The 14582-nt window shown below is 44.5% G+C and overlaps 1 protein-coding gene across 12 annotated transcripts in view; it reads left to right on the plus strand.

Annotated features, from left to right (window-relative positions):
• CTNND2 (catenin delta 2) overlaps positions 1 to 14582 on the plus strand; it is a 3222299-nt gene that overhangs the window by 2517202 nt on the left and 690515 nt on the right. For all 12 annotated transcript variants that reach the window (XM_085606754.1, XM_085606755.1, XM_085606763.1 and 9 more), the window contains one exon: positions 4211 to 4396. In XM_085606754.1, coding sequence (XP_085462880.1) covers positions 4211 to 4396 — 186 coding nt within the window. The remainder of the gene's footprint in view (positions 1 to 4210; positions 4397 to 14582) is intronic.

The raw sequence follows: 14582 nt of genomic DNA on the forward strand, positions 1-14582 counted from the left end.
AGTATATTATCATCATTAGCTTGAGCATCAACATTAGAAAATGTACAGTCATAACTTTCAATAGGGCTAAACGAAGTTTCTTCAATTACAAATACATTGATTTTCATCATTGTTATTTAAACTACAGTTTCTTGTTCTTCACAACCTAACATGCTGTCATCTAAATCAAGTTCTTGCTGAGCATTTTCTTTCATAACGATCTTTTCTTGTCCTGGTTTTAACTCAACAATATCACTTTTGCTCCACCACCCTTTCTCACCCAAGAAGACGGCACCTTTAGAAACTTCTTTGACACAGAAAGGGTTAGTGAAGGTAGATTCTCCTTTGTGTACTTTATAAGGTTTATTTATGATGACCCATTCCCCTTTCTGAAAACATCTTGTTTTTAGCTTTGTTATTCGTGTTACAATACTGTTTTGACATTATTTGCTTAGCAACAATTTTCTCATGTACTCTAGATACTTTGTCATTTATTTCATTTCCTTTGGTATTTTTCTTGAACCAATTGTCTAATTTAGGTGTTAAAGCATCATGGCATACTCTTCCTCATTAAGTAAAAGGGTGTATGCTTAGTTATCTCATTAGTAGTGTTGTTGTAACTGTTAACTTTTTCATCTAATGTATTCTTTTACTGGTAAGTGTGACGCTAATGCCAGTTGAACGCCTTCTTTTAAAAATCTGTTTACGCGTTCTACTTGCTCATTTGATGATGGACTGTAAAGAGGAGTTTTTTCTTGTTTGATACCAAGTTTGTTTAAAAATTCTGTCATAGCATTTGACTTGAGTTGTGTTCCGTTGTCGGAAACGAAAATGTTTGGTTGACCTTCTGATGCAAATATTCTCTTTAAGAAAACTATAACAACTTCAGTAGTGATATTTTTAATGAAATCATAGTGGACCCATTTAGAGTAGTAGTCTGTTAAAACAACTAAATACTTGCATTTACTATCAAGAAGATTAAATGGCCCTGCAAAGTCAATTGCAATTTTTACCCAAGGTCTATCAGGTATCTCAACTAGTTGCATTTCATTTTTACTTACTTCCCAGTGTTTATCTGCTTCTAGACATTGTTCACATTGTTCAATATGAAAATTAATGTCAGAATTTATTCCTGGCAACCAATAATATTTGCGTAAGATCTTCTTTGTAGCAGTGCTGCCTGGATGTCCCTTGTGTGCTAAACAAATGAGTTTTTTACGTAGTTTTAATGGTGGCACAAAAAGATCATGCCTTTTCAAAGAAACATTCTCTACTGCTAGCTCATTGCTTACTTGCTGAAAACTTCATTTCATTTTTTAAGTTTCTCATGGGAGGCCATTTAGTTGTGAGATATTCAATGACAAGCTTCATAGTTAAATCACTGTTTTGAGTCTCCAACCACTCTTTTTCTGTAACTGATCCTTCACACATAATGGTAGCATCAATATGTGCAACAACACATTCCGTTTCTTCTAGACATTCTTCTTCACTATCAGATACAGGTAAGAGGGACAAACAGTCAGCTCTACAATTTATTCCTCTCTGTATGTGTTTTATTTTAAAGTTAAATTCCTGTAATTTAGACATTAATCTAACTATTCTAGATGATGCTTTGCCATTTCCACTACCACATCCGCTCATCATGTACACTAGGGGCTTATGATCTGCTATTATTTCGAACTCTTTACCCCAAAAGAATGTTTTCAATTTTTCTATCGCCCATATACATGCAAGTTTCTCGCCCTTTGGTACTGTAGAATTTTTCAGCACTACTGAGTCTTGTGGATATAAACGCTACTTTGTATTCTTCATTCCCCTTTTTCTGCCAAAATACAGCACCAATGCCAACAGCACTAGCATCTACTGTTACAATATTTCTGAGATTAGTATCAAAAGGACGGAGGGTAGGTGCTTCAACAATAGACTTTTTTGTTTCTTCAAAGGCTAACTCTTGCTCTTTTCCCCATTCATATTTCATACCTTTCCGCAATAATTTTCTCAAAGGCTCTACTTTATCAGCATAAACTGATATAAAGCGAGAATAGTATTTGCTTAAACCCATAACTGATTTTATCGTTTCCTGTCTGTAGGTGCCTCCCTGATTCTTTTCTTCCTTTCAGCTGGGAGACATACATTTTACACCTCTTTAGTAGGAGCAAGAAGAACAGAGTTTCCTCCTGATTCTTAGATTTTGGCCTGGTAACTGCGAAACGTTTGATCACCAAAAGATGGAAATCCCCAATAACTCCCCACACAATAGCATGGCAACAATCACTGCTGAACTGGGCTAGGGCAGAAGGGGTGGCCTTACGAAGAGAGGATCTGCTGGGACTGCGCAAGATTCCCTTGGCTAGTAACTGGGATGTCATAGGAGCAGACTTACAGGTCCTTGTGGCAGTCACGGAAGAAGCACGAGCGGAGACGGGATTCCAGGTTCTCCAGCACTCTCGCTCTACTGGTGCACACGTAGAATCCCAGGAGGGACACAGCCCAACTGACATAGGCTAGGCGCCGCCATCAAGGAGTTTACAGACTGCTATCACAGACCGGGTTCTCACTGGACACTACATCTAGCAACAGATCTCAGGCAATATCCCTACCCCTAATTATTTTGCTTTGTCCCTATTTTGTTGTAACCTACTTCCACAGTTTGTACGAGTGGGGCATCATGTCCAGCTAATAGGCTTGCTAGATACCACAATATCTCACTAAAATTCATTTTGCTACTGTAATGATACTCGCTAAGTAATAAACTAAGCCGCCAACGTTACAGGTTACTACTGTATCACCTTACTCTGTATCATGAGCTGCAATAACCTAATGTTATAACAATATATGATGTCACTGCACTAGTGTACATGCTCGTAATGTTTATGCACAAAATGTCAATAAAAAGATTTAAACAAAAAAAAATGAATCTGGTCTTTGCTCAGCGAGTGACCTTTCCGTTAATTTCTGTGTGACCTTGGATAATAGCTTAAATCCAGTGCTTACTTTGAGCCGGTGCTTTCCGGTGCTCATCACCAGCACTAAATTGGTTTCCGGTGCTCCGCACTGGCACCTAATTGTCAACAACATACTTAAAACAGTCTACCACATGGTGGAGCTGCTCATCTAATTTAGAGATGAGCAGAACAACATCTGTTTAGGAATAGAATATACATTAAAATTGCTAATACCTGCCACCCCAGCCATTCCTTTAGCTTTAGGGACCTGGAATAATCTGAAGTATCACATTTACATGCAAGAGAGATGACTAGTTGTTGTTTTGCCAGCACTGACAAGGGCAATGGGTGGTGCTAGCTGCAGTGGCCTCCTGGTCAGAGCCCTGGCACTTAATATTTTACAAATTAAGCACTGCTTAGATCAGTAAAACAGACAAGCGTGTTTTTAATTCAGAAAATATGAGTTTAGCAACTTTCACGTTTCGTATTCCGCGCTTCTAAGAGCATGGCATGACGCTCGAAATTATGTTAGCAAACAAGCACTTTATTGCCTATTGGATGTATTCGACCCTTAATTGCACATACCCGTTGTTAAAAAACACACACACAGTCGTGATACAAATCCTCTTAAATAAGAGACGCACATGCCCAAATTCTGTCACTACACTTAGTGAGCCCAAAAATAAACCGCCTCTTTAGGAAAATATTTATGGATATAGAAAATAGTTAGTCTTTCCCAGAGCATTTCTGGCTCACTCTGTCTGTCACGCACATAGACACTAAAAAACATTCTTTCTGCGTTTTATCCTGTCACTGGAGTCAAATTGAATCAGGCAAAATGGCATATGCTTATTAGAATAATGACTTTTCTATTGCTGCTATTTGGATATAATCTGCATAGATTGATTTCCACAGGCTTTCCGCGATCTTGTTTAGCTGCAGCTGAGGTGAGAGTATTGATGATGTCGTGAATTAACTGTGCATTCAAAAGCTACAATAGCGCAACAAAAATGCAATATCTTCCTAATAGGCAAGGAAGGGATTCATCAATAAGTGGGGCATTAGCATGCCAGGCATGTTTTAACCATTAAGGGTAGGGAGGCCTTGAGGGAGGGGGGAGCTTGGGCGGAGGGGTGTAGACTATCTGTGTTTTTTATGCTGTAAAGATTTAAAATAATTGTACGGTTAATAAACTTTACTTACTGTGCATTCAAATGTTTACTAGAAAAGGTAATGAGTGTTGCTGACGCAGCTTCTAACCTATTTTCCATTTTACTTTGACTTAGACCGTTGAAAACTGTGTGTGCATTCTGAGGAACCTTTCCTACCGGCTCGCTGCCGAAACATCTCAGGGACAGCAGATGGGCACCGATGAACTTGACGGACTGCTGTGTGGAGATACCAATGGCAAGGATGTTGAAAGCTCAGGCTGCTGGGGCAAAAAGAAAAAGAAAAAGAAATCCCAAGATCAGGTAAGGGAAGACGTATGCGCGAGCCACTAGTGTACCATAGCGCTTGGGCAGTAAAGTGAAACAAGTGTAGCCTTGACATACAGTGTCAGCCCCCACATAACCGAGAAACCAGCCCTTGGCTTGACCATGACGCGCGACATGGAGAGAAGCAGAGTTAGAGTGCGCAGATGGAAAATGCATGTCAGGGTTTCTTTTACGTTTGTGTTTAGATCAGACATTGATAGCGCATCTTCTAGGATGCGGCAATGTTCAAATGTAAAATTTGTTTTGAATAATATTATTAATGAAGTCTGGTATTCATTAAATAACAACTTTGCATATTTCGTAGTAATTGGAGCCATTAGTGTTGGTCAAGGGGGACACTTTACTGGCATTCTCAGCAGAAAAACCAAACATTATCTGAGCATGGAGTCTTGGCTTCTGTCTCGGATTCCTGAGCAGGAGTGAAGCGCATTATTTGGCTATTCGAAGAAGTATCAATTGATGTGAGATCAGTGCTTTGAATGGGCTGGTACCTTCCGGTACTGAGTAAAGGCACTTTTTTATTAGGTCTCGCCTACGCAGCACACATGCGCTGCATAGGAGGAGACCTTTAGTAATTGATTCGGTTTTTCGCCCGAAAACGTGCACGCATTGCATTGCTTTCAATGGCAACGTGTGCACGTTTGGTGATTCCCTTACGGGAGCGAGCTTTGAAACCATCTGTTTGTAATTAACTTGCAAACAGATGGTTCCCTCTGCTCGCTTCCGCAAGGGAAACAGGCGCAGGCCCCCTCCTATCTCCCCTCCCCTGCTGCCTCATCCTCTTTCAGCGCGAGGCGCGCAATTGTATTTTTTTTTTTAGTGCGCATGTGTCTCAACGGCTACAGCGGCCGATTTTGAAGCTGGGGAACCAGGTTCGAGTCTGGTGGGAGGCCCAAACATCCTGTGATTCTGAGCATTGTTGCGTTTTGGTGCAAAGGCAGAGCAGCGGCAGCTAGGCCAGCTCCGGGGTTCAAGTGCTTCACCTGACTTTTGAACTCTACCAAGCCAGGCTCAAAATGTAGGGCCGGGGTCTTGTTGTTGTTCTGCACCTTGTGTGAGCTACATGATGTTTCCCTTGTATTTCATCACTTTAGGGTGATTGACAGGGGTTGCTGGGCTCAGACTGTAGGGCCGGGGTCTGTAGAGGTGATGTAAAATTATAAGATATTATGATTATTGTTATTAATGCGTCCTGTACAGCGCCACGCACAGCACTGCAGCTCTAGGCGCTCTTCACAGCTCAGGACATGAGACCAGGTGGGTGGCCCGATGCCCACGGGAAGCAGCGGAGACGCAGATTCACTGCACAATGCACCACGTGGGTCACACTGTGCACATTTCCACAACAATGTCTTTCCTTTTCGCCGCGCAGAACTGCATCTGAAGTTACCAGGAAGGCAGTGTGCTGAAGCGGAAATAATGTGTGACCCTTTACAAAACTGAACTGCGCTATACCCGGGCAAAAGGGGCCCTTACCCAAGCGGATCTCACAATATGCTACAGCGGAGCTATCTCTCAGACAGACGGGCAGGATCAGAAGCCCCCACCCCAGGCTTAGACTGAGGCCTTGGGCAGTAAAACTACCTCTAGGGTAACATGAGTTTTTACAGGCTGAGCCAGCAGAGCTGTCTTTCAAGTGCACAGAAGTTACAGGCTGCAGCAGGGGAGCGGTTTTCCATCGGAACGGGGTTTATAGCCCCTAACAGGAGAGAGCGCAGAGGTGTTCATTGGCTCAGGCAGCAGAGCTATTCCTTGCATTACACAGATTGCACAGGTCCTGCAGCAGATATATCCCTCGCATGACATGGATTGCACATAACAGGACTGCGGACCTATCCCTTGCATTACATGGATTGCAAAGGCTAAGGCAACATTGCTATCCGCTCGATTCTAGGCATTGTACAAACTCAGGCAGCAGAGCTTTCCCCCGAGTTAGATCGATTGCACAGGTTTAGGCAGCAGAGCTATCCCTCGCATTACATAGTATACATGGATTGCACAGGCTCAGACAGCAGAGCTATCCCTCGTAATTTTTCCATTCTCTGTGTCGCAATCTCATTTAATTAAAGCCCTTTTTAGGTCCATGTGCTTGCATATCTATTTATTTAATTTTTTCTTTCAACTGCATATTATATCTCCCGCCATTGATTTACCACAAACTTTGATAGACAATGTAATAGGTAATGTACTGCATAGCTAAACACTTATAAGGGCTCAAAGGCGAGACCTATTGGCTATGCCAATGCTTGTTTCGAGAAGGAGAGTAACTGCACTTCTCAAGACACACATAACTTTTAATTGGAGAGTGCTGGCACTTCTCAGAAATGAGCAGGTACCCTGTTACAGAGTACCTGCACTTCTATTTTTTTTATTTCAATCACAGTGTGAGATGTTTGTAATGCTTGGAATTTTCCACATTTTGTGATCGCTAAAGCCCTCCAGTCCCTTTTGGCAGTTCAATTTTACTACGGTGCTTTTCTAAACCAAACGGAGCTGCAGCTTCTTGTTTGTATTTTACTTATTTCTTTATTTACTAGTTTATTTAATTGTTATAGGTTTGTTAAGCCTCCCAGAGGCAAGACGTGGCGCCGTACATGAAAGAACACGACCTACAGATATTTATGGTTTACATTTGCACAGCAATTTCGGGGAATCAGGCAACAAACCTGTCACTTGAATATTAGATATGTATTATGTTCGGTTCAGTTCAATCTTTATTTCGGCTCTGCACCATAAAGGACAGGCAAAAAAATATTAAAGACATGAATCGATAAAAAAGTAAAAGAATAAAACATAAGCTCATCGATTAATACATAATAAATATGGGGACGACCAATATGTCGCCTATTGGACAGTATTGGAGATGCGCATACCATAGTCCCGTCCATAGGCTGACATTGCACGAAATCATGGCATTGCATAATCAATCATAATTCGACGAAAGTCCATGATCTTCAATATGATACAGTGCAAACCAATTATGCAGAATGGTTTTACATTCAACTGGAGGGCAGTGGCCTGTGCAATCTTAGCTGAATTGATTCTTTCAATAAATAGAGCTGGTTTGAGTTTCTTTCTGTGGCCAGGTAGATCTGGGGGTTGTGTGTAGAGTAAAATGTGGGGTGATCCGGGTGTGCGAGGTACCTCGAGCGGTGGGCACCTCATGGTTTAAGTGCTTTAATTCAAAAGTCAGGTGCTCACTACATTCACAAATTTTGATGTATGGTGTTGTGCGATCCGGCTTTACGTCCGTACACTAGCTGAAAATCATATTATTATCATCTGCACCATTTTGCATGGCAGCTTTGGATGATTCATTTTGCACAGGATGTACAGCTAACAATCGTGCTGTCTTTTGAATATTTTATTGTGAAAACTTACGAAAGGACAGAGCGACATATCATCATATTTCTCCTCATGGATCATTATCATATTTCTCACCATAATGCCACATCTCTCAAAACAATGATTGTGGAATGATAACTGAACAGGTTTCACCTTGTTCCTTATCTTCATTAATTTATAAATGGTAATAAAGCAGGTGCTATCCTTAGCATTAGGCCCAATTGGTGCCAGTGTGAAGTGTCTCTCGAACTTTAACCTCGGTCCTTTTTAAACACAACTTCACGTGGATTCTTAAATCAGATGGTATGGGCGAATCAATCCCCCTTCAAGGAAAGGTTGCCAAAGTAATTGCACTATCCCCTTTCCACCAGTGCACACTGAAAAGTGCCAATCAATCGTTGGTCAATACACCAAGTGAGTGCAAGTGCTTTGGCTGCAAAGCAGTCTCAGTTCCTCAAAGAGCATTCAAGTATTTCATGCTAGATTCCTCACTTGGTAGAGTCAAACTCGACAATAACTCAACAGTCTCCAACAAGATCAGGATAGAGCAAGAAGTCAAACAAGGGTGTGTTCTTGAGCCTAGCTCTCTTTAACTTAAAGATAAGTGACTTGGTCCCTGCCCTGGATAAAGTCATCAGCGACACACCAAAACTGGGAAATCGGCACATTACCTCCCTTCCTTACGCTGATGACGTTGTTCTCCTAAGCTAAACAGCAAGAGGGGTACAAAGGCTGCTCAATGTCTTCTTTACACACAGTACCACAAACGGCATGACAGTGAATTTTGAGAAGACCAACATTGTGATCTTTGACTGGAAAAAGAACTAACTCGGAACTTAACAAACACTGTCTGTCTAGAGCCTCCAGATACAAGTACCTTGGATGCCGGCTAGTTGATAAGGAGGGGACAATTAACCCAAGAGAATTTCCTGAAGCCAAAGGCTGCATTGTTACAATTTGCATTTCAAGCCATCTTTAAACACACCAAGCAACCTACCTTAGAACCCTTAATGAAGACAGTAAATGCCAAACTAATCCCCACGTTGGCCTATAGTTCGGAAGCCTACCCGGGGAAACTGGGCACTTCTCTAAACAAATGCCAGAACCTGGTCTTTAAATCATTATTTAAGCTCCCAAATCATTCTGCAGCTGCTCAGATTTGATTGGAATTAATTTTAGGCAATCAAGTCCTAGCTCAGAAGGCCTGTATTCTTAAATAACTTCACGCTACACATGCTACCAAAATGGGAACCCTGAAAAATCTGATTTGGCAGGATGCTTCCGTAATGAACAATCTTGTCCTCCAAAATCCTTGGTTCGTCACCTTTCATGATGTACTGAAACTCAAAGCAGCCACTGTTCTCTGGAACCAAAACTATCCACATTAAAACATTTTTAAAGTGTCACACTGAGTAATTCTAAATGAATCATTTGTAGAAGATTGTTGGACCCTCATGGCCCGAAAGCATACACAAATTTCTTTACGGAGAAGCTATAACAAAAGAGCGATCAAAAAATATCTTACAGACACTTTTTCTGTGCATTACAGAATCAAGTACTGCCTCAGGTAAGCGTGTTTCTACAAGGCAGGGTAAATGCCCGTCCTGAAGGAGGTATTCCAGATGTGATTTAGGACCAGGTTTAGCCATTCAGCCAGAAGCCTGAACTGTTGCGCCGGGCAGGGGTCACCTGGAGACCCCGATTTACATTTCCGCAGTTCCGCCAGCGAAACGTCAGCGGGTATCGGGAGGAAGGAGGTAAAGACCATCTGATTATTAAGGGGGCTGGGGTTATCTCCTGTTGCTTTAGGCTCAGCCGTCGAGGAAAAAGAGGAGTAGAGTTGGGTGATCTTTTCTTTAAAGGAGTTTGAAAGGCTAGTGCAGAGAGAGGTCTTGAGATGGACGGAAACTGTGTTCGAGAGCTGCGGGATTAGTGAAAGATTTCACTACCCTAAAGACCTCCCTGGAGGAGTTTTTAGCGTTGGTAATACTGTTTGCCAGGAAATCCCTTCTCTTGGAGTTGGTACTCTTTCAAGGCAATTTTGTAGGTGTTCTTGTCGTCTAGAGAGTAGGACTTTCTCCATTCTCGTTCTAATCTGCACTTACTCTTTCTGCATCTAACTTCCTCAGTAAACCATAGGGCAGGAGAGGTAGATATGGCTAGGCTAACCGTTTTCAGAGGGGTGAGGTCCATCCATAAATTAAACCTTGCGGCATCCTGGTCGGGGTTATCCAAAAGGGGGGGCCTAGCACTGGCTAATACAGGGACTAGAATTTCAGGGGTGACCCTGTCCCAGTTCGATTTAGCTGCAATGGACCGGGAGGTGGTCATCGGCATGGTCTTCAGGGAGAGACAAATAGGGACCAGGCAGTGGTCTGACCAGATGGCATGTGCTGGTCTGTCTACCTCCAGCTCCTGCATATTCGTGCATATATTTCCTCACAAGGTCTGAGCATACCCCAGAGAAATACCGTATAGAATCTAGGGATAGCCAGAAGTTGCCAAAATGGTGTTGGGTAGATTTCTTAGACTACTTCAGCAAAATAGTGAGTGGTTAGGTGACTAGCTCTAAAGTAAGTGATTTCGATTGGCTGCAAGTCTAAGAGAGCACCTGCTCAGCACTTGCTTTTCAGAGTTGCGCCAACACCTGATTGACAGCAAGTTAACTGGCCCAGGCAGCTTGCAAAGGTGGTAGACCTCGGAGCCAGCACCAGAGTGTCCAAGAAGACATTGAGGGGGAACCCAAAAAGGGTGGTTAGGATCCCTAGCAGAAAAAAAGAGTTGGGAGAAAATAATACAAGTAAGGAGTTCTCCAAAGGCCCCAAAATGTCATGGTTCCAGCCGGGGACGTTCTACGGCAGGAAACCGACTTCCGGTGTTCGGAGCGCGTACCGCTTTCAGGTCAGCGGTCTAGTGCTCACGAAAACCATGGGAAGCACTTCCGGGTGAGGCCAGTACTGACGTGTTGCTGCTTGCCTGCCTGCTTCCACACTTTGCCTCACAGCGCCGGAGCGCTTCAAGCCCAGTTCTCTCCCGTGACACGCAGGAAGCGTGGTCACGGATTTGCCTTGCTCAGTCTACTCCTGTGACACGCAGGAGCGTGGTCACGGACTTACTTTGCCCCTTTCCCGCGCCGGAGCGCTTCAAGCCCAGTTCACTCCCGTGACCCGCAGGAAGCGTGGTCACGGATTTGCCTTGCTCAGTCTACTCCCGTGACACGCAGGAGCGTGGTCACGGACTTACTTTGCCCCTTTCCCGCGCCGGAGCGCTTCAAGCCCAGTTCTCTCCCGTGACACGCAGGAAGCGTGGTCACGGACTTACTTTGCCCCTTTACCGCGCCGGAGCGCTTCGAGCCCAGTTCACTCCCGTGACACGCAGGAAGCGTGGTCACGGACTTACTTTGCCCAGTCTACTCCCGTGACACGCAGGAGCGTGGTCACGGACTTGCTTTGCCCCTTCACAGCGCCGGAGCGCTTTCAACCCAGTCTACTTCCGTGACACACGCAGGAAGCGTGGTTACGGACTTACCTTGCCCCCTCACCGCGCAGGAGCGCATTCCTACACTTCTTCGTGACACGCACAGGGAAGCGTGATCACGTATTTACTTCTTTTGCCCCCTCACCGCGCAGGAGCGCGTTTGTGGGCCCCATCACATCCTGCTGTCCCAACAAGCATGTATGAAGGCCATTTCACCCTCTGCACCTGAGACGTCGGGATCACCAAGACAACCCTCTGTCTGGAGTAACACGAAAGAATCCACTACCACCTGCCAGGTGACTATAAACTCCTACTACCAGCCTGTAGCATGTATGGTTGTTACGTCTGTACGTGTGAACCACAAAAGGAAAACAGGTGCACTGATCATTGTTGTTCATCTGTTTAGCTGGTGATTCCTCAGAGAACATTCCCGGCCTAGCGTGACTCCATCTCTGATCCACACGACGTCTTTCCCCTGATCCCATTCGGCATCTTTTCCTGGTCTCCTCCATGCCTGGGTCTGATTCTTCCCTTCGATCAGGTAGGGAGGGGAACGGTGGAGGTTGCTCACGGCGTCCCTGCAAGATAGCTCCACGAGTGTAACAGGTAAGACTTGTGGGGCCCTGACACAAAAACATTTCACAAGAGAAGGCTACCCAGCCTCAACCTGACCAGAAAAAAAATGGGCTTATACACAAGAAGACTGGAAAGTTTGTCCCCAAGTGCTATGAGAGTTACAGATATTGGCACATGAAAAGGGATGTCAAGTGTCCCAAGAGGGCTCATCCCCACTGGTGGGCAGCCCAAAGTGTTGGCCAGTGTAGCTCTTGGGGAGGAGATTGTCCTAGTTAGTATGGAGAAAGAGCAGAGGTTACCTTAGTGTCCCTGGGTAATAAAGAATTGATGGTGCCCAAAGTCCAAATGCCTGTTAATATGTCTGAGTATAGGCAGTGGCTCACCATCAATGTGCAGAAGATGGAGGCATTGAGGGATACAGGAGCCAGTATGACTACTGTAAAGTGTCATCTGGTGTCCTTAGAGCAGGTGTCAGGTCCTGTTAAGGTAGCTGTGAGTTGTGCCACGCTGTTGAGTGTCTGCTAGATAGTGACTTCCCACCTAGAGATGTTAGGGTTACCTGAGTGGGTGTGCCTGACTACACGGCCATTGGCAGTTTGAGAGGGGAGTCAAGGAGGCCTGAAGCCTGGAACAATGGCTGAGGCAGCTGCCAAAATAAATAAGGGCAAGGTGTGTAGGAAACCCCCTTAAACTCCTACGGTCCAGGGGGAGAATGAATCTGAAGGCACTGCCCCAGAACCTACAGGGGAGGACACTGAAGTCCTATTAGACCTGCCTGAGCTTGATAGATTGCAAGTTTAGGTTGTGCCCACCAGAAAGGTGGGCTGCAGAGCTCAGAAAGAGTGCCTAATTCTAGAAGGTTTGATGCAGCAAGCTAAGGCCTAGGCAGCTGATGACGCCTCTGGAGAGTACCTTATATATTGAGAGAATGATCTATATAGTGGGCCTAAGGTCTGAGCCTGGGGCATCTTGTGTGTTGGAGGTCCCACATTTCTACTGAGCCTTCTTACTGGGTCTATATCATGATATACCCCTGGCAGGACATCTGGCGCAGGACAAACCCTTTGCCAGGCTAGTCACCCACTTTTATTGGCCCATGATGTAGACAATTTCAGATGCATTCTGTAGGTCTTCTCCCACCTGCCAGGCTTGTATAAGTGAGGGAAAAAGCTCAAGACACCCCTGGTTTCCTCACCTGTCGTTGCCACCCCCTTTGGAATGGTGGGCATCGACATTGTTGGACCCTTGGACTCCAAATACACCTTCAGCAACAGGTTTATCCTGGTTTTGGTGGACCATGCCTCTAGGTACCCAAAGGCCATCCCTCTGAGAACTGGCACTGCATCTGCATTGGCTAGGGTCTTAATGAGGATACTTACCCAGGTAGGGTTTCCAAAGAAACCGTGTCTGACAGGGGTAAAAACGTCATGTTTGCTTACATGAAGTCATTGTGAGATGAGTGTGGTGTGACTTATAAGTTTTAAGCTTCCTATCACCTTCAGCCCAATGGGCTTGTTGAAGGCTTCAACAAGACCCTTAAAGGCATGTTTACAGGCCTGTCAATATAAAAAACCTGGTTACCTATTACACATATAAGTCAAAATTGCACTTATATGTGTAATATGTGACCAGGTTTTTAAATGTTGACAATATTGAGTGAAGGGCGCCCTGGTTTATTTTCCATCTTGACATCCCAATTTTGAATATGATTATGGACCTGCCAGAGCCCATTAAGAAGATATGGGACATAGTCAGAACTCCTTTCAGAGGGTCAATGGACAAGCAGGGGTTACTAGGCCAAACCGTGGGAGTTGAGGCCTTTTACTCCTGATGTCTCGGGCCTGACCTACTATGGATTTTAAGCAACTCGGCCAAGTACCCCTTCTGCACTTGACACTCACTAGTAATGCGGTTGAGCAGTGCAGTGCAAGACTACCTTGAGTGGGGGTAATATAAAGGAGAGAACACAGGCACACCACTAAAAATGCTCACAGCCACTGGAATAAATCATCAGCCAAATACTCACACTTATGAAAAAGAGTAGTATTTTATTTCTACCGCTATCCACACACAGGAAAATTATGACTTTCACAAACAATCACAAAGTCCCCCTGAGGTCAGGATTTTAGTGTTCATTAGGTGGTCCTCCTGGTCTCATTCCCTGTTCACTTCTAGCAGTAAGGTTATTGCGCATTCACTATAGGCAATATCCAGGGTAAGCCTAGCTTGTAGCCCGAGTCTCAATAGTCCACTATGATTCTGTTTTAAAAACAATAGTGTTTCAGTGCAGCAACAAGTTTCCCTGGGGCCGACTGCAATCAGTCTTACGTGCACCTCGCAGGATCGAAGTAACCAGAGCTTGTGAGTGTGCCCCTTCCATTGGCACTGGGCCAGCAGCAGCCGATTCAAGTGAGTTTGCTGCATGCAGCTGAAACCAGTTGCACTCAACAATGGGAGAATCTTCACATGAGGTGGCACCTCCGAAATGACTGGACGTTCTTGGCGGCTCCTCTTTGTAGGGTAAGTCTCTTGTTCTTCCCACAGTGGGGGATAGAGTGGTGATATGAAGCTTCCGGTTCAAATCCTTCGTGTTGGGCAGGTTTTCAGGTTCCAACAGTGGTCTACCTCCTCTCTGCGATGTCTTTTTAACAAGGTCACATGACTTGCTGCTCCAAGTGACGGCTCACCATATCCTCATGGTATATGGGCCCCGGCCCAATTGACATTGTGAAGTCCTCTGCGGCGGTTCTACTTATTGGATTTA

The sequence above is a fragment of the Triturus cristatus genome, chromosome 5_2 (assembly GCF_964204655.1).
Source record: "Triturus cristatus chromosome 5_2, aTriCri1.1, whole genome shotgun sequence".
Taxonomy (NCBI): Eukaryota; Metazoa; Chordata; class Amphibia; order Caudata; family Salamandridae; genus Triturus; species Triturus cristatus.